This window comes from Littorina saxatilis, linkage group LG15, assembly GCF_037325665.1.
Source record: "Littorina saxatilis isolate snail1 linkage group LG15, US_GU_Lsax_2.0, whole genome shotgun sequence".
Taxonomy (NCBI): Eukaryota; Metazoa; Mollusca; class Gastropoda; order Littorinimorpha; family Littorinidae; genus Littorina; species Littorina saxatilis.
In genome coordinates this window covers 26562038-26583243 of record NC_090259.1, presented here as the reverse complement: position 1 = coordinate 26583243, position 21206 = coordinate 26562038, and the positions used below count along the sequence as shown (strand labels likewise).

Sequence of the window (21206 nt, the reverse complement as noted above, 5' to 3'; positions counted from 1 at the left end):
ATAATATAACATTTCTTTGTTTGATTGTATTGATATTTGCATCAAGTTTGGTCACACAAACACATCCATCACTTTTTCAATCCTAGTTCTGCACAGTGGGCAGATTCTCCTGTCAAGAAAGTAGGATCTCACAATCTGATTAGCACACTTAACACACAAACACATGTGCTTGCAGGGCAGGATGAGTACAGACTTGCTGGCATCCTGACACACTACACACTTTCTCTTGTCTCGCTCAAGCTCCATCTCTCGCGCAAAGTCATCATGGGTCATGCTTTTGGACATGTTTCGAGTGGGCGTTGATGAACGTTCCCGAAGATTGTAACCATCGTCATCCGGCAGCTGGACATCAATGTCATGATCGCTCTCTTCTGAAGAGAAAGTCTGAGAGTTGAGTGAAACGTCAGATTCTGATCCGGCAGAGTTGTCGTCTTCAGAATCATTGTCGCTCAGTGTCAGCTCTGTCTGAGCGTCAGTCTCATCTTCATCGTCTTCCCCGTTGCTCTCCTCTGCAGAATTGTCGTTATCAACATCATCTGCGTCATCGATGTCACTCTCAAAACCTCTGTCAAAGGCGAAGTGATCCACACGATTAGTCTGTCTGTTGTTGCGCTGCCGGTGTCTTCGGAATGGGAAGAAGGTCAAGCCTCTGTGATGCAGAATGTGCACTAACTTTGTCACAATCACGTACACAAAAAAACAGACCAGAATCCCCAGGTAGGTTTCGCGATTGACGCCCATGAAGGCATAGGTAACCCACATGGTGCAGCGCGCCCACACCTTGGACACCCACGTGGCTACATAGGTAGGGATGAGGGACACTGTCGCTGGTACGTAACCAATTCCCATCCATAACGCTCGCACCACTGATGATGCCACGATGCCGATGGTCGTCAGCACTCCGCACACATACATCACAAAATCCTGGGACAACATGGCTATGTAATCTGCAGTAGACTGACATGTTTCCATAACGTCCATTGCAGACTGATGAAGAGTTTTGTAGGTAAGTATACCGCCATTCCAAAAACCTAAAACTAGTGTTTCAACTCCCGTGAAGAGCAAGCAGAAGATTTTGTAGAAAAGCACACAGATGCGCCACAGAAGCACTAACAGTGCACACAAGCAGGCATAGATTTCTGACAAAAAGTCAAAAATGTACACACAGACTGTGAACACAGCTTGTAGAATGTACTCCAGGGCAACGAAGGTACCATTCAAAACTGTGCACAGAGAAACATAAATGTTGGTCACCAAGACGTAGTTCAAATGGAGGACAAAAGCTGTCCACTCAGTTATCGTGTTCACTGTCAGTGCAAGTGTTGAACAGATGTTGAAAAAGGAGTCACTTGCTGTTTTGAAGAGCCCCATGTTTGAGAGAGGGGAAATGGTTTCAGAGTTGAGCTGAACAATCCACAAGCAAGCTCCTGCTTACGCCTGCATTTGATGTCACATTGTCCTCTCTGGATGCAGGATACTTGCTTTCTTTAGGCAAAGTCGAAGGCCGTATGATGTACGCATCTGCAAAAATAAAGCATGATCATAGTTTCTTCACGTGTCCGTCTGTCAGCCAACGACGACAAATACATGAAAGTGGTGTTGGTTTGAAGTTTGTAGCACTACTACAGTACTACTAGCAGCCAGTAGCAGACGCTTCTTTGTAAAGCTTTCTGACTTGTGAACCTGTTTCTTTACTTACGGTCAGTTCCTCTGCTTAAAAACCAACGCAAACACAAGAGATGGTGCTACTCTTGGGCGAGCAATATCCTGCCAGCAAATCCCATTGTGCTAGTGTTGATATTCCAGTTGTTTCCTTCGAGAAAAATACTCATTATTTCCGCAGACGCCATCGAGCGGAAGTGAACAAATGTAGTTTCTCTCGGAAGAGCTACTTCCGGTCATGGAAGACGAAATTTGATAAGATGCACCATCGACGGGGCTAGGTTGAGAGAGGCACTCGTTTACGAGATGGTTGATTCGCCAGAGAAGCAGGAAACAGAAGCGAACTAAACTTTTGAGTAAGCAATGATTTTGACGTTGGGGCTGGGCCTTGGGGGCATTGTGCTGGCCACATCTGTGGGATTAGCGTCAGTTGTTGTCAAGGCCTACTCATGCGCACCAGCATCTCTGCTGATTACTCTTCGGCATCTGTTCGACTTTCTCTTCGCTTTGACGGAAGTCTTCTGCAAGATGTCTACTGTTGTGTTGCTCTTCATTTACAACGTTGCTTCTCACTTCCTGGGGTTCTTTTTTGATGTTCTGCCAGGTTTTGTTCACTTTATCAGCACAATGATTTCGTTCTTGCTCTGGGTATTTGTGCACATCATCCGAGGGTTGCTCGGCCTCGAGACCAAAGCTATGAACACTCTTAGCTGGCTGATAGCGATCTGTGCACTGTTTCTGTACATCGAAAACAAATATCAAGATATAGGTGTGAACTTCTTTGTGAATGGAAGGCTACATTTATCCCGAGTTTTACTCCGCAACAGACACGCCATCAATGATGGTGGTAATTACAACACTGTTAACAATAATGTTGCTGTTGTGAATGAAGAGACAGAAGTGGATCCTGAACAACTTCAGGAAAATCAGCAGTTGGAGATTGAAAATCGTGAAAATGAAAATGAAGAGAACGCACTTGAAGAAGCGGACAGGAACCGTGTAAATATTGACAATGTCCAGAACGATCAACGAGAAATGGACAGGGCTGAGCAAGCTCGGCCCCCACGTTTTCTCCCTGATGATGATTCAAGTGATGATGACATTGATCCCAACATGTGTTCAGTATGTTTGCATCGTGCACGAGGAGCTGCTTTGTTTCCTTGTGGTCATACACAGCTATGTCGAATTTGTGCAAGAATTATCATAGCTGCCCAAAGACCATGCCCAATGTGTCAAACTCCCATTCAAGAGTTCAGAAATGTTTATGTTTGATGTGTTCAGTACAGTTTTATGAGTGTGCTTTCTGTGAATGACCATGTGTGCATTTTTTCCTCTTCTTCATCGTTCGCTGAGACAGGCACTCCGGTCCTCCTTACATAAGCTGCTGTCCGTCAAAGGGTCTCCACAGGGCCGCAGAGCTAGTTCCTCACGGGTGTGCATTTAACAACTACAGAAGAAACTCTTCTCTGATATGAACAGTTATGCAGAGCTCTGTACTGTAGAAAACAAGCTTTTGTTTTGTTTGTTGTCAATTGATTGTTTTCTAATGTTATTTCTTTCCATCAGAATATATCGATCTGTAAAGCCTGCTACTAACTACCACGCCAAACTAGTTTGGCGAATGTTCGGCGACGTCATCAAATCAGGGGATTACCCTATTATTTTGGTTGCAGCTGTAACCTTCGCGGTTTGCCGATACAATCCTGCAAACATTCGGCGCGTCATCGGCGAACTGACTTTTCATTGGTTGAATATTTTTGTATCTTTATCCTTGAAGAGTGACAATACTGACGGCTAAAACGCTGTCAACCGATCACGAGTCTTCTAACGTGATATTTCTTGATCATATGACTGGTATAGCCAATACATTTCGCCCCTAGTTAGTACACCGAACCCGGCACGGTGTAACGTTCACCGACCTAGTTCGGCTTGGTTTGGCTGTAGTTAGTAGCGGGCTTTAGCAATGTTGTCCCCAGACTCAGGGGACAAAAGGTCAGTTGGACCTTAATGGAAACATGTAAAGCTCCACAGTCTTTGCTACAAAAACAATGTTTTGTCAGAACACATCCTTACGTGTATGTCTAAACTATTGGACAGTCCACCAGCCAGCGGGCATACCAATGAGTCAGATCAAAAATGTATCCAAGGTCTGAAAAAAACACTGTTGTGAGAACAGGAAGTACTGATGTTGAAAGAGAGAGATAGAGTTACTTTTTCAGAAACAAAGTGAAAACGACATTTAAGGTTGAATGTTTGAACTTACGAGAAAATGTCCAGGGTTGAAATTGATCAGGATAGGAATTCATGTTCTTGGAATTATCTCACTTGGAAGCATAATTTTTGCAATCAAAAATAATATCAGTTACCTCAAGCTGTTCGTTTTGTGGCTGTTATAAGTGTCTTTGAAATCTATCCAAAATGTTCAGGGATATATATATATATACTAGATGATTACCCGCTTCGCCGGGTACCGGCTCCGCCGGGAAGAAGTAGAGCCGAATCCCAGGCTGCGCCTGGGACCCGGCAAAGCGCCGGCTTTGCCGGCGCACGAAGGAAAGGAGATAAACGCGCAAAACACAGGAGACCTTCTAAAAATAGTAACGTGCAGTGACCTTCTAAAAATAGTAACGTTGTAACGGGAATATGGATTGACGCCACACGGAGGAAGAGAGATAATCGCGGCTGAAAACACTGGAGAAGATAAGGAAGAGTTACTGGTAGTGGATCCCGACAAACAAACAAAAAATCGGTTCAGCGCGCACAGCGCTGCGCGCTGAGAGCACGTGTTGAAATATCTCATCGATGAGGTTGAGTCCGGGGTGTAGCTGAATACGTTGTCCAAATTTGAAAAAGATCCACCGAGAACTTTGGCCGTGCATCGCGAACAGACAGACACTAGTCGTATATATATATAGATATTCAAACTTTCACAACTGAAAATGATGACAGAACATGAAGTTGTTACACAATTGTAAACACATTTGCGTGGGACTTGGTTTGTGTGTTTCTGACTAACAGTGCTCAATCCCGATGTGGGTACGGTGGTACCTGTCATGAAAGGACATCCTGGGAACCAGCCTCAAGTGGCCTCACAATGCAGGTGCCCTTTTATAACAGGCTTATTTTGGTAAAGTGTATATACAAAGTGACAACAGAAAGTGCCCTTTTAAAGTTTGATGGGAGTATCCTCTCCTCAGAGGGGCCTCACATGGCAGGTACCATTGTAATCCATCACCGGTGCATTAACATTTGAAGTGATAGATTTTTTTTCCGGGAGAAGATTAACCCTTACACTGGTGCAATCCTGTAACACATGTTACACAGCCACTGGTGAATTAACAGAGAGAAAAATAAAGAAAAACGGTCATATAGGTTTTCGCATCCATGGGAGGTAATCGGAACGGACCAAACAGACTGAGCCAGTAGCGCGACATATGTCGTGACAACCAGGTGACAGTATACGTAAAGTAGCGCAACAACCAGCCTAAGGGTTAAGTGACCTATCAAATGTCTGACAATGATATTCAAGAGCGGAATGAAGTAACCCAATGATTTTGAAAATCAACTTTTTAGGGAGGGAATTGGTTAACTTGCCTATTTTGTGCTTACTCTGGCCAAATCTGCACAGAGTTATGTTAGTTCTTTTTTTGTATAAGATTTGAATATTTTTTGTTTCTTTTTCTGTAAGTTATTTATTATACTCTGTCAGTGTCAAGGTGACTGATCTGTGCATTAAATTCATCCATTGCATTTACCTACATTCTCTCATTTGAAGAAGGAAATTATAACAAACAGTATGAGTGCGCATGTCTCTGTGTTTTTAAAGCTAAGGCCAAGTAGTTAAATATAAATAGATACCTACTATATGTACATTCATTATATTGTGAAAATACACGTGCACTGCTTTGTTACATCCGATACAAAAGCACTATTATTGTACCAAATTCACAGTATGTTTGTGCATTTTATGACATACATGATCGCATTTTGTGCATGTGGAGGCTTTGTTTTACAGTGTTATGCATTGCTGTTTTATTCATTTGGTTATGGTTGTATACCTGTCCCCCCGCGGGTTAGGGGGAAGAATTTACCCGATGCTCCCCAGCATGTCGTAAGAGGCGACTAACGGATTCTGTTTCTCCTTTTACCCTTGTTAAGTGTTTCTTGTATAAAATATAGTCAATGTTTGCAAAGATTTTAGTCAAGCAGTATGTAAGAAATGTTAAGTCCTTTGTACTGGAAACTTGCATTCTCCCAGTGAGGTAATATATTGTACTACGTTGCAAGCCCCTGGAGCAAATGTTTGATTAGTGCTTTTGTGAACAAGAAACAATTGACAAGTGGCTCTATCCCATCTCCCCCCTTTCCCCGTCGCGATATAACCTTCGTGGTTGAAAACGACGTTAAACACCAAATAAAGAAAGAAAGAAATATTTGACCGGATACTTGAAATATTTCTGAAGGCCTATTTTATGATATGGGTGGCATATATTGATAAAGGAATTAACTTAATTAATGGGCTAATAGAAACAGGTGAATCCCTAATTGTTAGCATCTTTGTTCTTTTGTAATTAAGTTAAAAAAACAAAAGATATCTGTACTTTTGTTTTTTAACTTTGTTCATCTCACCACAGTCACTTTGTTGTTAAGCTTTTGTAATTATGTTAAATGTATATATGTAGTGAGAGAGAGAGAGAGAGAGAGAGAGAGAGAGAGAGAGAGAGAGAGAGAGAGAGAGAGAGAGAATTCAGTATCACAAAGTGTTGTCTTTTATTTATATAATATATTGGCAACTTTTCAAAGTATTATTAAAATAAAATATTTGAGACCATTAATGTGGTTTATGTACTAACTCATCTGAGAACAGTTCTCTCAAATCCACACCTATGTAAAGTGTAAATTAAACAAGTTCAGGAGGTCACATAATTAAAAGAGAAAACTCCTTTGAGAGCCCAAACATCTCATGATCTTCTTCTTCTTCTTCTTCTTCTGCGTTCGTGGGCTGAAACTCTCACGTATCTTTACGTGCATGACCGTTTTTACCCCGCCATTTAGGCAGCCATACGCTGCTTTCGGAGGAAGCATGCTGGGTATTTTCGTGTTTCTATAACCCACCGAACTCTGACATAGATTACAGGATCTTTTCCGTGCGCACTTGGTCTTGTGCTTGCGTGTACACACGAAAGGGGATAAGGCACTAGCAGGTCTGCACATAAGTTGACCTGGGAGATCGGAAAAATCTCAACCTTAACCCGCCTGGTGCGGCCGGGATTCGAACCAACGACCTTCCGCTTTGGAGGCCGGCGTCTTACGTAAAATGGTCAAGCACATAAAATGTACTTTTTTTTATGAAAATGGGCTAAACAAAAATGAATTAACATATTGCATGTTTGCCATGATGATTCTTTGCTCTATTGAATACTTGTTTTTGCTCTGTATGTAAGTGGGAGTGTGTTAGTTTGTGTGTGTGTGTGTGACCATAATCTGTTCAACCTAATGCCCATTGCTGCTTTGATGAAAGGTGAAAAGAGTGAGAATCAAAACAAAAGTGCTGCTGAATAAATTCCACAATTTCAATCTGGATGTTTTGATTATTTGTTGTTGTTTTTGCTTAGTGTGTCTTCACATCAAAGCACATCATCACACACACACTCTCTCTCTCTCACTTTTGTCCTTGGCTCCCTGTCATCCACTCTTTGGCTATTTACTTTCTCATTTTACAATTACTCATGAATACATATAATTATATACTAGATGAATACCCGCTTTGCAGGGTATGGCTTCGCCGGGAAGAAATAGAGCCGAATACCCGGCTTCGCCAGGGACCCGGCTTTGCTGGGTGTACGCCGGCTTTGCCGGCGCACCGCACGAAGGAAGGAAGATAAACGCGCAAAACACTGGAGAAGATAAGGAAGAGTAATACCCGGCTTCGCCGGGATGATAGCGTTGTGGACAGTGACCTTCTAAAAATAGTAACGGGAATATGGATTGAGCGTTGTGGACAGTGACCTTCTAAAAATAGTAACGGGAATATGGATTGACGCCACACGAAGGAAGGGAGATAAACGCAAAACACTGGAGAAGATAAGGAAGAGTTACTGGGAATGGATCTGGGAAGATGAACAGAAAAACCAAAATCGGTTCAGCGCTGCGCGCTGAGAGCACGTGTTGAAAATTCTCATCGACCAGGTTGTGTCCGAGGTCTACCTGAATTTGCCCACCAAATTTAAAGCAGATCCATCGAGAACTTTGGCCGTGCATCGCGAACACTCAGACACACACACACACACACCCACACACACACACACACACACACAAGTCGTATATATAGATACTAGAGGAATACCCGGCTTCGCCGGGGTAAATCGCAAGACAGAGACAGACAGCGTGGCAGTTCACCACAATCACCTTTGAAGGCGAAGTCCTCTCAAACGGGATTGAGAATTTTAGAGCTTATTTCTAAGCCCTATATTATCTGTTATGGCTTCTCAAATGCCAGAACATACAGACAGACAAAAGCCGCCAGACCCCATCACAAACAGAACTCTACAATCCACAGGTGTTGCCTCCACACACACACACACACACACACACACACACACACACACACACACACACACACACACAGAAGCCGTATATATATATAGAGAGATAGATGACAGTGGATTTTTCGATAAATAGATTCGACCTTTGCACTTTTACAGTGAGGACAACTTACGGGTACATGCAAGGAAAGCCCACAACTTCTAAGGCGAACAACTCTGCAGAGTCTGCTGTGAAGGGCGACGGTAGTCTCCCGGTCACACTCGACCCCCTTTGAATGAACTTTGTCCCCAAAGTTCCGAACCATGGACCCGCCAAGCTTGGGTCCCTCCCAGGTGGAATGGGAACAGCACGAAAATGATTCAGTGGCCTGAACATTTCATGTCGAGTCCCATTGCTGTCGACGACGCAAATGTATCCGAGTGCTGAAACACCACAATCACCTTTGAAGGCGAAGTCCACTCAAACGGGATTGAGAATAACTGTTATGGCTTCTCGAAGGAAGGCCTGAACATACAGACACACCAAGCCGCCAGACCACATCACAAACAGAACTGTACAATCCACAGGTGTTGCCCATGGCACACACACACAAACACACACACACACACACAGATCGAGAAGCCATATATATATATATATATATATATATGTATCTATATATCTATAGATAAATATATAGAGATAGATGACAGTGTATTTTTCGCGTGGCTATAAATTGATTCGACCTTTTCACTTTTACAGTAAGAAAAAACTTACGGGTGCAAGGAAAGCGTTCTGGACAGTGCAGTGACATTCTAAAAATAGTAACGTAGTAACGGGAATATGGATTGACGCCACACGAAGGAAGGGAGATAAACGCTGAAAACACTGGAGAAGATAAGGAAGAGTTACTGGGAATGGATCCAGAGAAAAACCAAAATCGGTTCAGCGCTGCGCACTGAGAGCACGTGTTGAAATATCTCATCGAGCAGGTTGTGTCCGGGGTATACCTAAATATGGCCACCAAATTTGAAACAGATCCATCGAGAACCTTGGGCGTGCATCGCGGACACACACACACACACAGACACAAGTCTAAATATATATGGAGGTCTCCCTTTTGCGTACTTCGGAGCGGTGTCACGTGATACGCAGAAATGGGTTGGAGGGCAAGAAGCGGAACGGCTAGTAGCGTCAGTGCGCCGCTCGATGATTCGGGAGTGTTTTAATTGAATAATGTCAAAATCAGGAACAAAAACGGTCGACCAGCCAAAAGAGAAGTACATTACATCATTGAGTGACGTTGCTAAAGTGCGATACTTGGAGAAATTGACCGAAGCTCTTTAGTTTCAGATTACATATAATTTCTGCTTCGTGTGTGTGCATGAGTTTTCATTTTGTTATTATTCAAGAACTTGTAGTTCTATTTCTAACTTTGTATGTTTATGTGTGAAGCTCTTTAGTTTTAGATTACCTATTATTTCTGCTTCAGTGTGTGTGAGTTTTCATTTCATTGTTATTCGAGAAATGGTATTTCTAACTTTGTATGTTTATGTTTGGAGAAGCGATTCTTTTTTCCTTTTTGGGATCAAGTCTGGTGTCTGCTTTAGTGCTTACTTTGATATTACCTTAGAACATTTATTGTGAACCTGTAAATGTGTAATGTGTGTGTGTGTTTTTTGTTCTTCTTTTTTTATTTTTTCTATTTCTTTTTACTTTAGTGCTGCTGAAGACAGTAACTAAAAATTTCCCTGAATTCAGTGTTACGTGTTTTTTGTTTTTAATTTTTATATATATGTTGACAATGACAGTTCAGTTAAATAAAGCGTTGAACACATTATATGTATTTTAATTTTTACCAATCTGTCACTCTGTGAATGTGAAGCTGGTGTGAGTGTGATATTTAACACATTACTTTTGATTTGTACCTAATCTCTGCCTTTGTTAGCTCCAGTAGGTGTGTTTTCAACAGTTTTGTTCAATTTTGTGAAACGTTACTGTTTTGAGACAAACCAGACACATATTTTTCCGTTTAGGACAGCTGGGCTCAACATATTAACTTTGTTGACTAAACAAAGGAGCCATTACACAGATACACACTCATTCTGACAATCACTCACCAGATTCTTCACAATTAAGAAATGTCTCAGATAAGACACACGCACATGCTTCAATAAAAAAAAAACATAAACTGTACAGACATGCTAACCAGCACTGATTAAGGCACACACTTGGAGTCAAAAAGCTATGGCATCAACATAAGCAGTGTTGAATCTGTTTCAAATTGCACACTTCAGTCAAAAAGCTATGGCATCAACAAAAAGCAGTGTTGAATCTGTTTCAAATTGCACACTTCAGTCAAAAATCACATGTCTGACAATGAGTGAATTAGTGTTTCCAATCAATGAACGGTAACAGCTGTTTACATATAAAAACTGACAAAAAAGTGAGAAAAAAATAACAGAACTGTACACACACACACTTGGCATCAGATCTCAAAATCAAATAAGGAATAGTGTTGAGTCTTGAAAATGCTTTGAATTATACACACTTGAGCCAGGAAGCAAAAAAAGGAACTACACTCATGCCAGCCAGCACAAGTCATACAGATACTGTACACAAGTCAAATCAATACTGTGTTTCAGGTTTGGCATCCACATAAACAGTTTTGTTTCTGTTTTAAATCACACACTTGTCAATAAACTATACAGACATGCTAACCAGCATTGATTAAGGCACACACTTGAGTCAAAAAGCTATGGCATTAACATAAGCAGTGTTGAATCTTGTTTCAAACTGCACATTTCAGTCAAAAAGCGAGTGAATCGGTGTTTCAATCATTAGCAAAATTAATACTGCTGTTGAGTAAATCTCGGTGTCTTCCTCCAGCGTCGACTTTCGGAATTCTGAAAAATGCAAGAGCATTTTCCTTGTTGCTTCGGCTTGTGCAACCGATTATGCAACAAGTATTCACCATCTTGAATGAAATTTAGCCAAATCGTCGACGCAAATACGGAATCGCCGCAGCGAAACTTCGCGATCGGCACCACGCTTCCATGTTTTCGCTAAGCGGCGCGGTGGCTTCTTGCCCTCCAAGCCCCGGTGCGCACGAAGTGATGACGTCAATAGGGAGACCTCCATAGATAGATAGATATGGAGGTCTCCCTATTGACGTCATCACTTCGTGCGCACCGGGGCTTGGAGGGCAAGAAGCCACCGCGCCGCTTAGCGAAAACATGGAAGCGTGGTGCCGATCGCGAAGTTTCGCTGGGGCGATTCCGTATTTGCGTCGACGATTTGGTTAAATTTCATTCAAGATGGTGAATACTTGTTGCATAATCGGTTGCACAAGCCGAAGCAACAAGGAAAATGCTCTTGCATTTTTCAGAATTCCGAAAGTCGACGCTGGAGGAAGACACCGAGATTTACTCAACAGCAGTATTAATTTTGCTAATGATTGAAACACCGATTCACTCGCTTTTTGACTGAAATGTGCAGTTTGAAACAAGATTCAACACTGCTTATGTTAATGCCATAGCTTTTTGACTCAAGTGTGTGCCTTAATCAATGCTGGTTAGCATGTCTGTATAGTTTATTGACAAGTGTGTGATTTAAAACAGAAACAAAACTGTTTATGTGGATGCCAAACCTGAAACACAGTATTGATTTGACTTGTGTACAGTATCTGTATGACTTGTGCTGGCTGGCATGAGTGTAGTTCCTTTTTTTGCTTCCTGGCTCAAGCATTTTCAAGACTCAACACTATTCCTTATTTGATTTTGAGATCTGATGCGAAGTGTGTGTGTGTACAGTTCTTTTCTTTTTTTCTCACTTTTTTGTCAGTTTTTATATGTAAACAGTTACCGTTCATTGATTGGAAACACTAATTCACTCATTGTCAGACATGTGATTTTTGACTGAAGTGTGCAATTTGAAACAGATTCAACACTGCATATGTTGATGCCATAGCTTTTTGACTGAAGTGTGCAATTTGAAACAGATTCAACACTGCTTATGTTGATGCCATAGCTTTTTGACTCCAAGTGTGTGCCTTAATCAGTGCTGGTTAGCATGTCTGTACAGTTTATGCTTTTTTTTTATTGAAGCATGTGATTTTAGTAAGAACTAATAAATACATTGTTGTTGCAGTAACTTTTTTGTTCTTAAGACTTTTTTTTTTAAGCTTGCGTGTGTCTTATCTGAGACATTTCTTAATTGTGAAGAATCTGGTGAGTGATTGTCAGAATGAGTGTGTATGTGTGTAATGGCTCCTTTGTTTGGTCAACAAAGTTAATATGTTGGGCCCAGCTGTCCTAAACGGAAAAATATGTGTCTGGTTTGTCTCAAAACAGTAACGTTTCACAAAATTGAACAAAACTGTTGAAAACACACCTACTGGAGCTAACAAAGGCAGAGATTAGGTACAAATCAAAAGTAATGTGTTAAATATCACACTCACACCAGCTTCACATTCACAGAGTGACAGATTGGTAAAAATTAAAATACATATAATGTGTTCAACGCTTTATTTAACTGAACTGTCATTGTCAACATATATATAAAAATTAAAAACAAAAAACACGTAACACTGAATTCAGGGAAATTTTTAGTTACTGTCTTCAGCAGCACTAAAGTAAAAAGAAATAGAAAAAATAAAAAAGAAGAACAAAAAACACACACACACATTACACATTTACAGGTTCACAATAAATGTTCTAAGGTAATATCAAAGTAAGCACTAAAGCAGACACCAGACTTGATCCCAAAAAGGAAAAAAGAATCGCTTCTCCAAACATAAACATACAAAGTTAGAAATATCATTTCTCGAATAACAATGAAATGAAAACTCACACACACTGAAGCAGAAATAATAGGTAATCTAAAACTAAAGAGCTTCACACATAAACATACAAAGTTAGAAATAGAACTACAAGTTCTTGAATAATAACAAAATGAAAACTCATGCACACACACTGAAGCAGAAATTATATGTAGTTTGAAACTAAAGAGCTTCGGTCAATTTCTCCAAGTATCGCACTTTAGCAACGTCACTCAATGATGTAATGTACTAGTTCTCTTTTGGCTGGTCGACCGTTTTTGTTCCTGATTTTGACATTATTCAATTAAAACACTCCCGAATCATCGAGCGGCGCACTGACGCTACTAGCCGTTCCGCTTCTTGCCCTCCAACCCATTTCTGCGTATCACGTGACACCGCTCCGAAGTACGCAAAAGGGAGACCTCCATAGATGACATCCATAAGCATTTTCTCTGTGTGTGTGTGTGAGAGGAGAAAAGCGAGTCAGAAAATGTTGTCACGTTATCGTCATCATACACACACACAATGAGCAGACATGATGGGTAAAAATGGACGAGGCAAACTCTTCTTTAACGTGCACTTTATGTCGGGTGCCTGTGAACATCGAAGGACATCCATTTGGCTGGTACCCCTGCGCCAGCGAAGAACCTGACATGTGTGTGAGAGTAACGTCCCTTGGCCAAGAACGATGAATTCCACACAAGATGGCGGCGTTTTTGAACAAACCTTCAGACTTTACCGTAAAATCTGCAACTAGTAAGTATTACAGACAATATTTACACATGCTGCACAAGAAAGCGTGAGTTTTCTGTATTTTTGACTCGTGAGTGCTTTCAAAACTGAACTGGCAATTTTTTTTCGCGTTCAAATTACGTATTGAAAAATATTGTGGTGCACTTGTCCAAACTTGTTCGTACATCAAGTTGAATAACTAAGGAAGAGCGTCTGCTTAAAACTACTTAAATCTGTTGTTTCACAGAAGGACTGTGTTTGCTCCCAAACTGCGTCCAACGCGGAGATCAAGACGAATGTAACAATACTAACATACAAATAAAGTAGATGTGTACTGCCGGGCAGTACATACCCCAAGCGAAGTCGTCCATCTGTGTGTACATGATTCTCTCTCTCTCTCTCTCTCTCTCTCTCTCTCTCTCTCTCTCTCTCTCTCTCTCTCTCTCTCTCTCTCTCTCTCTCTCTCTCTCTCTCTCTCTCTCTCTCTCTCTCTGTCTTAAAATGTGTCATCGATGACGTGTTTTCATACTTGCTAATGCGGCAGGCTAATCATGACGTCAAATTGAAACTTCTTGAAGTCTCTCAGAAAGGGACATGAAAACCATGTGGGGGTTACTGGTTTGGGCTGAAAAAAAACCCAACTCCACCTAAAATTCAAGCGCCTATGGGGCTGAATTATGCAGCATAAATTGTGAAACATCAGGATATCTCACACTTTCAATTCTGCCATCATGTCAAATCTGACAACAAACCTACCCACAAAATGTCATAAATATCGGTGTAGAATTGAGACTTAACGGTTTTTAACTGCCAAAAATAAGTTTTTTTGACTGGAATAGTTTGTCTTGAAATTCAGTTTGGGACAACGGACCCACCCACTAAATTTCATAAAGATAGGTGAAAATTTAAATGTAACGGTTTTTAACTGCCAAAATTATGTTTTTCTTCTGGAAAAGTATGGAGTGAAAATCAGTTGGGGACAACGAACCTACCCACAAAATTTCATAAATATCGATGAAGAATTGAGATTTAACGGTTTTTAACTGCCAAAAATAAGGTTTTTTGTCTGGAAAAGTATGTCTTAAAATTCAGTTTGGGACAACGGACCCACCCACTAAATTTCATAAAGATAGGTGAAGAATTGAAATTTAACGTTTTTTAACTGCCAAAATTATGTCTTTCTTCTGGAAAAGTATAGAGTGAAAATCAGTTGGGGACAACGAACCTACCCACAAAATTTCATAAATATCGGTGAAGAATTGAAATTTAACGGTTTTTAACTGCCAAAATTATGTTTTTCTTCTGGAAAAGTATGGAGTGAAAATAAGTTGGGGACAACAAACCTACCTTTAAAATTTCATAAGAATCAGTGAAGAAATAGGATTTAACAATTTTTTAACGGCCTTTAAATCATTGGTGATGTCATCATAACCCAGTCGTTGTAGTTGTCGTCGTAGTTGTTGGTGTTGTTGTTGTCATGTTCGTTGTCGTGATTGTTGTTGTTCTCGTGTTGTTGTTTTTGTTGTTGTTGTTGTTGTTGTTGTTGTCATCGTCGTCGATGTCATTTGTTGTTGTTGTTGTTATCGTCGTCGTTGTCAGAGGTTATTTCTAAAGATTTCATTGATAGTCTTTGTTCTCGTCACCAAGACTTGCTAAGAACAAGCTTGGAACAGCAAGAGTTCCAAGAACAAGATTAGAACAACTCATTACATCATTACCAGTACGTCATTTGTATTTAGAACACACTTTAGAAAAAAACTCTTCAGCTACAAACCAGTCACCCTCACATGTCCGAGGTGTTTGTCTAAACCACTTACTGAAATGTTTTGAGGTTTAATGACCATACACATGTTGAACCGGTGAGTGTCTTCCGCTGCTTAATTCGCAAATAACTATTTTATTAAAGTCCGCTTGAAACGCTCAAAGATGAAATTCCATGTTAAAAAGTGACAAAAGTTTCACATTTTCCCGTTGTAACAGCTTCCGATGATATTATATGAAAATTCTGATCCTCTGAGAGGATTCCCCGAAACAAAATCAGTTTGTACGCCTAATTTTAATAGAATTGTCCAAACAGTGTCGCTAATATTGTGCTAAAAGATGAATTCTAGAACAATGTCCAGACAGACACCACTTGGCAAAAAAATTTTCAGTGCTGGGAGATGAAAAAAAAAACTACCTCGCTACGCGCGGGCTCCGCCCGCGCTCCGCTTGGATAATGGACGACTAGAACTAATTGGAAGCCATGCGATGAAAAGGCAAAAATACAAGCAACAGGCTTCTTAAAGGTCCTTGTCTACATTTTTATACCGAAATCGCCATTTGACCATTAAAATGCAGAGTCTATTATCTACAAATATCAACAATACACCCCCTTTCGATCAGGAAAGACGAAGCCAGTGTAGCCGTTTGAAAATTCATTGTAGTATTCCAGCGTAGTACTCATAGAGTCATAGTAGGATATCCTTATTTGGAAAATGCCAAGCGCAAAACTCCTCTCAAATCCCGTGCATTTCGTGCGTTTAAAAAAAAGCGTGGACAGGGCTCCAGTGTCAAACTGTTGCTGCACTTGTTTGGGCGTGGCGATAAGCATAGTGACATGAATTTGATTGGTCAGTATTTTTAGGCAAAGCACATGTTCTCAGCAAACAGAAAACAAAATATTGGAAGCGTGAGTCACGCTACCCAAAAATAAAATCTTTTTTTACATATATTTTTTTTTCTATAACTTTTTTTTCCATGGTTCATTCATCATCTGACATAACTTTTTAGCGAAATCTATCCATAAGATTATTGAAAAAAAGCAAAAATGTAGACGACCACCTTTAAACTTAAACTAAAGAAAAACAAGAGGCGAAGCCATCAAGGCTCACGTAAGAAATCGACAAACAGTAACACAAACTCAATCACTCCGTCACACACACACACACACACACACACACACACACACACACACACACACACACACACACACACACACACACACACACACACACACACACACACACACACACACACACACACACACAGAAAGAGCATAGGTGAAACTGTGCACTGGAAAGCGAGACACTAGATCTAGATCTGTCTGTCTGCATGTAGCCTACTTACAAGGACACGACTGCCAACTAGTCTCGGCGCGCTCAAAATAATAATGACCGAGACTGTCAGTACTTCCTTCGCGTGACGTCTAACCCTCTTACGTCATAATGTGACGTCAATGTAATGTGACGTCTTCAAATGTTAGAGTTTCTACCACAGACATACACACGCACAGACGCACGCACGCACGCACGCACGCACAGACAGACAAAGTTACGATCGCATAGGCTACACTTACGTGAGCCAAAAATGTCTCAGTTCAACGAATAACCACTCAAAAAGCTGATGACACACTAGTAGAATACTGGTTATGCTTTTCAAATTTTACCATGAATGAACTAAAATCCAATTTCATTCACAGAATAAGACCAGTGATGGTCAATTTCCCTGCACGATTGCCAGGGTTAAGTAAAACAACCTGCAGGGCTAGTAAATACGGGTACTACTTGACTCCCGAAAACCCTGAAAATCCTATTTAAAATCACTAAGTGAGTCACTAACTGACTAAGTCTAACTTCAAATTGAAGTTTTTGACATGTCAATTCGAAATCAATTACTGAATTAGTCATGCCCGATTCAAGCTATTTGCACCCTTATTTTTGTGTTGAGAGGCGGATTTTTGACGAAGTCGATGCATCGATTTTAATGCAAGGGAGGTAAATCTTGTTAGTGTTAGTACTGTTACTCTAAAGCACAAGACAGTATTGATGACGTCATACTCACATGGAGACCAGTGATGGCGCTAGTATTTGTTCAAACCGTACGCAAACTTTCATGATGCAAGCAGTCCTGAAAAAAAGGTAAGCTGGTCATTGGAACCAGTAAGAGTCCAACTCAGACTACTGGTTTTGTTGTTTTACCAGCAAAAAAACCCGATAGTTCAAAAATCAACCGGCAGGTCATACCGGCAGCCATTTTTGTTCCGGTATTTTCTCATTGCACTGGTAAAATACCGGTAATTACCGGTTAACGCTAATACTGGGAGACATACACGCTCGCACATGTAAATGAATAACTTTCATCAGTGATAAAACAAAAGATTCTCTTTTTTTCTGTCGAAAACCATGTTCAAATCACAAACGAAAATAGCAATGATGCTCACATGTTTTCAGTGTTTTCGTGCATTAGAGTTCAATTCCTTTGTGAGATAGCGACAAGGTCTATTAGTATTACAGCAGTCCCTGCAATGTACGGCCCCCAGCGTGAGCGGCCACCTGACATGTACGGACACATTTGCTCGGCACGGAGTGTTTTCCTTCTATATTTGTACCCCCTTAAACGGACACCTGCAAAACGTGGACACGGACACTAATTTTTGATCCCAACAGCAGGTCATACCTGCAAAGTATGGACAGACCATCGTCAAATTTTCACCACACCAAAATCGATAACAGAGCAGTCCGGCTCTTGGTACAAAGGTCACAGCTGCAAAGGCGTGATGACAGTCTCTGTTAACTTGGGTGCACGTGTACCCATCAGGAGGGGGTTAGTTTGGGTCAGGATTGGAGTACACGCACTTTCTTGCTTTCAAATGCGAAGATGCCAACATGAAACTGTACTATGCTCTTTATTCTTGTCTGTTCGACGTAAGCAACAGAAGCCACAGTCGATGAAGGCCCTCCGAGAAAGAGAGTGAAAAATCGGCCACAGTTCTCAGCATCGCGTGTCTATGTGTAACCTCTTTCATTGACAAGATACTCTTGTTTCCTCGCAGCCTTGACCAGTGAGTCGGTTACCTAATCTATGAATCCTTCAGTTGTGTTGCTTTGTCAAAAGTTAGACACAGTCAACTGGTTTTGCTCTGAGTGAACAGTGCAGCTGGCCTCAATTAGCCGGTGACAGACCGGCACGGTTGGCCTAGTGGTAAGGCGTCCGCCCCGTGATCGGGAGGTCGTGGGTTCGAACCCCGGCCGGGTCATACCTAAGACTTTAAAATTGGCAATCTAGTGGCTGCTCCGCCTGGCGTCTGGCATTATGGGGTTAGTGCTAGGACTGGTTGGTCTGGTGTCAGAATAATGTGACTGGGTGAGACATGAAGCCTGTGCTGCGACTTCTGTCTTGTGTGTGGCGCACGTTATATGTCAAAGCAGCACCGCCCTGATATGGCCCTTCGTGGTCGGCTGGACGTTAAACAAACAAACAAACAAGCCGGTGACACCTCTCTGGCCACAGCACCAAACAGTACATGGCTGGGGGGAGCTGGCTAAACTCAGTGGGGTGTCCGGTGTCACTGCATGTCAGCAGGAAGAGCATTGGAGAGAAATAGAGAGGTGTACTCTTCCAAACAATTTCCAAGGATCAGTTGTCACGGCTTAGGGTAGGCAGTGAGGAAGAGTGAGAGCGGTGTTGTGTACAGTGTATTTCCGACTGAAGAGTGAAAAGTCACTGCCACAAGATCGGCATGCAGTCAATAAAGCCAGACAAGAAGAATGATTATGACATGCGGCTCTATCTGCTGGTTTTTATTTAAACTGGTTTTCAACGCTTATTCTCACAAAGCATCTGCACACCTGCCTCTGTGCTGTGTTTGTGTGGCTGCTTTCGTATGATGTCAGTGCGTTCACTGCCTTCAGGATTTAATTATCTCTTCTTTTCAACACCATTCATACAAATCATTTTTTGCAGAACGTTTAACAAAATATTAGGAGTTGGATGTTATCATTTTTATTAGCCACAAGAAGTGGTTAGCATAGACTCAAACATGTTGTGTGTGTGTCTCTGTGTGAGTATGGGGGAGGGGGTGGTATGGTCACCCCTCCGTGACCGGCCACCTTCAATGTACGGACAGGTTTACTATGGCCCAAGGGTGTCCGTTCATGAGAGGGACTGCTGTACTTCCACTCCTTCGTAAATCCTCACACAAACTTGAAAACAATGCCATGAACGGTGGAAGTTGCAGGTGTAAGTGGGACTGGGTGGCCGAGTGGTAACGCACTTGCGCTCGGAAGCGAGAGGTTGCGAGTTCGACCCTGGGTCAGGGCGTTAGCAATTTTCTCCCCCCTTTCCTAACCTAGGTGGTGGGTTCAAGTGCTTGTCTTTCGGATGAGACGAAAAATCGAGGTCCCTTCGTGTACACTACATTTGGGTGTGCACGTTAAAGATCCCACAATTGACAAAAGGGTCTTTCCTGGCAAAATTGTATAGGCATAGATAAAAATGTCCACCAAAATACCCGTGTGACTTGGAATAATAGGCCGTGAAAAGTAGGATATGCGCCGAAATGGCTGCGATCTGCTGGCCGATGTGTGCGTGATGTATTGTTTAAAAAAATTCCATCTCACACGGCATAAATAAATCCCTGCGCCTTGAATATGTGCGCGATATAAATTGCGTAAAATAAAAATTAAAAAAAAAAAAAATCCCTGCGCTTAGAACTGTACCCACGGAATACGCGCGATATAAGCCTCATATTGATTGATTGATTGATTGTAAGTTATGACTTCAATCAAACATGTCAACAAAACACAATCTAAATGAACACACCCAAGCCAACAATTGCACGGCTGCGCAAGCTCAGTATAGCCTTGAATATACACTGGTGTAGTACTAGTAGTAATGGCCATCCTAGTTCCTACTGAGGCCACAGGTGCCTTCTCCCTTGACATCATCATGCAAGATTCATAGAAACTTTCATTAGTTTCAACAATATGTTCCCAACTTGTTCATCTTTTCAGTTCCTGATGTATTCTTAGTATCTTACTTATAATAGTTAGCTCATAAAATTTCACTTTTGCCCAGCCTAATAGTATAAATATAAATGATAATATGTTATAGTTGAAGCTGAATATCACATCCTACCAAAGGACCAACTAAACGTGGTCCTCATGGAACGGGGGTCATAATAGAAAGGGGAATTATAGTATCGGAAAGAACTTCATTTTGGATCCGTTGGGGTCGTCGTAATGGGTAGTCGGTTGTTATCAAAAGGTTGTACTTGTAACCAGGGCAGGTTGGACTATGAAGTATTAGAAGCCTTCCTCAGTTTACAAGGTAAAACTGTAGACTGACGGTTCTTCGCCACAGGTATAAATGTAACTTTGTCTAATTTTTCATCACCAGCCCAAGAAGTGGTAAAACTGATACCACCTTCAGAGTTTGAGAAACCCAGAAGTGCGGCAGGAGCATGGTCTGAGGGGAGGAGAGACGCTGGTGACGTTGTTGCCTTGAAGCTGGAGAATCACAGACTCAGGTTTGTGAACTGTACTTTTAATGAATGAAGTCTTCTTGGAGTCCAGCTCTGGATATGAAGCTGGTGGTCTTAAGTAGAGCTTCCACGGGTCTATGCAGCTTCTTGTGGAGGGTCGTCGGCCTGGTCCAGATCTCTCTCCTCAGGGGTTGGAGATCCCTGCAGGATGTGGGCTGCATCTTG

At 41.5% G+C, this 21206-nt stretch overlaps 3 protein-coding genes across 3 annotated transcripts in view; 2 read left to right on the top strand and 1 right to left on the bottom strand.

Moving 5' to 3' along the window:
* LOC138948083 (E3 ubiquitin-protein ligase RNF26-like) lies at positions 1 to 1845 on the bottom strand. Its single transcript, XM_070319608.1, has 2 exons — positions 1700 to 1845; positions 1 to 1521 (listed from the first exon to the last, which is right to left on the bottom strand). The coding sequence occupies exon 2, from the start codon at positions 1369 to 1371 to the stop codon at positions 52 to 54; it is 1320 nt and encodes a 439-aa protein (XP_070175709.1). The 5' UTR covers positions 1372 to 1521; positions 1700 to 1845; the 3' UTR covers positions 1 to 51.
* Positions 1846 to 1900: 55 nt separating this feature from the next.
* On the top strand, positions 1901 to 7239 carry LOC138948948 (uncharacterized). Its single transcript, XM_070320615.1, has one exon. It carries the CDS (start codon positions 2026 to 2028, stop codon positions 2932 to 2934), a length of 909 nt encoding a protein of 302 aa, XP_070176716.1. The 5' UTR covers positions 1901 to 2025; the 3' UTR covers positions 2935 to 7239.
* A 6436-nt stretch (positions 7240 to 13675) lies between these two features.
* The window catches only part of LOC138948945 (coiled-coil alpha-helical rod protein 1-like), a 53492-nt gene continuing 45961 nt past the window's right edge, over positions 13676 to 21206 (top strand). Inside the window, exons 1-2 of the mRNA XM_070320612.1 lie at positions 13676 to 13762; positions 20897 to 21026. Coding sequence (XP_070176713.1) covers positions 13711 to 13762; positions 20897 to 21026 — 182 coding nt within the window. The 5' untranslated portion in view covers positions 13676 to 13710. The remainder of the gene's footprint in view (positions 13763 to 20896; positions 21027 to 21206) is intronic.

Coding starts and splice junctions, on each gene's coding strand:
- LOC138948083 (XM_070319608.1), bottom strand. CDS start 1,371: ATGGGGCTCTTCAAAACAGCAAGTGACTCCTTTTTCAACATCTGTTCA.
- LOC138948948 (XM_070320615.1), top strand. CDS start 2,026: ATGATTTTGACGTTGGGGCTGGGCCTTGGGGGCATTGTGCTGGCCACA.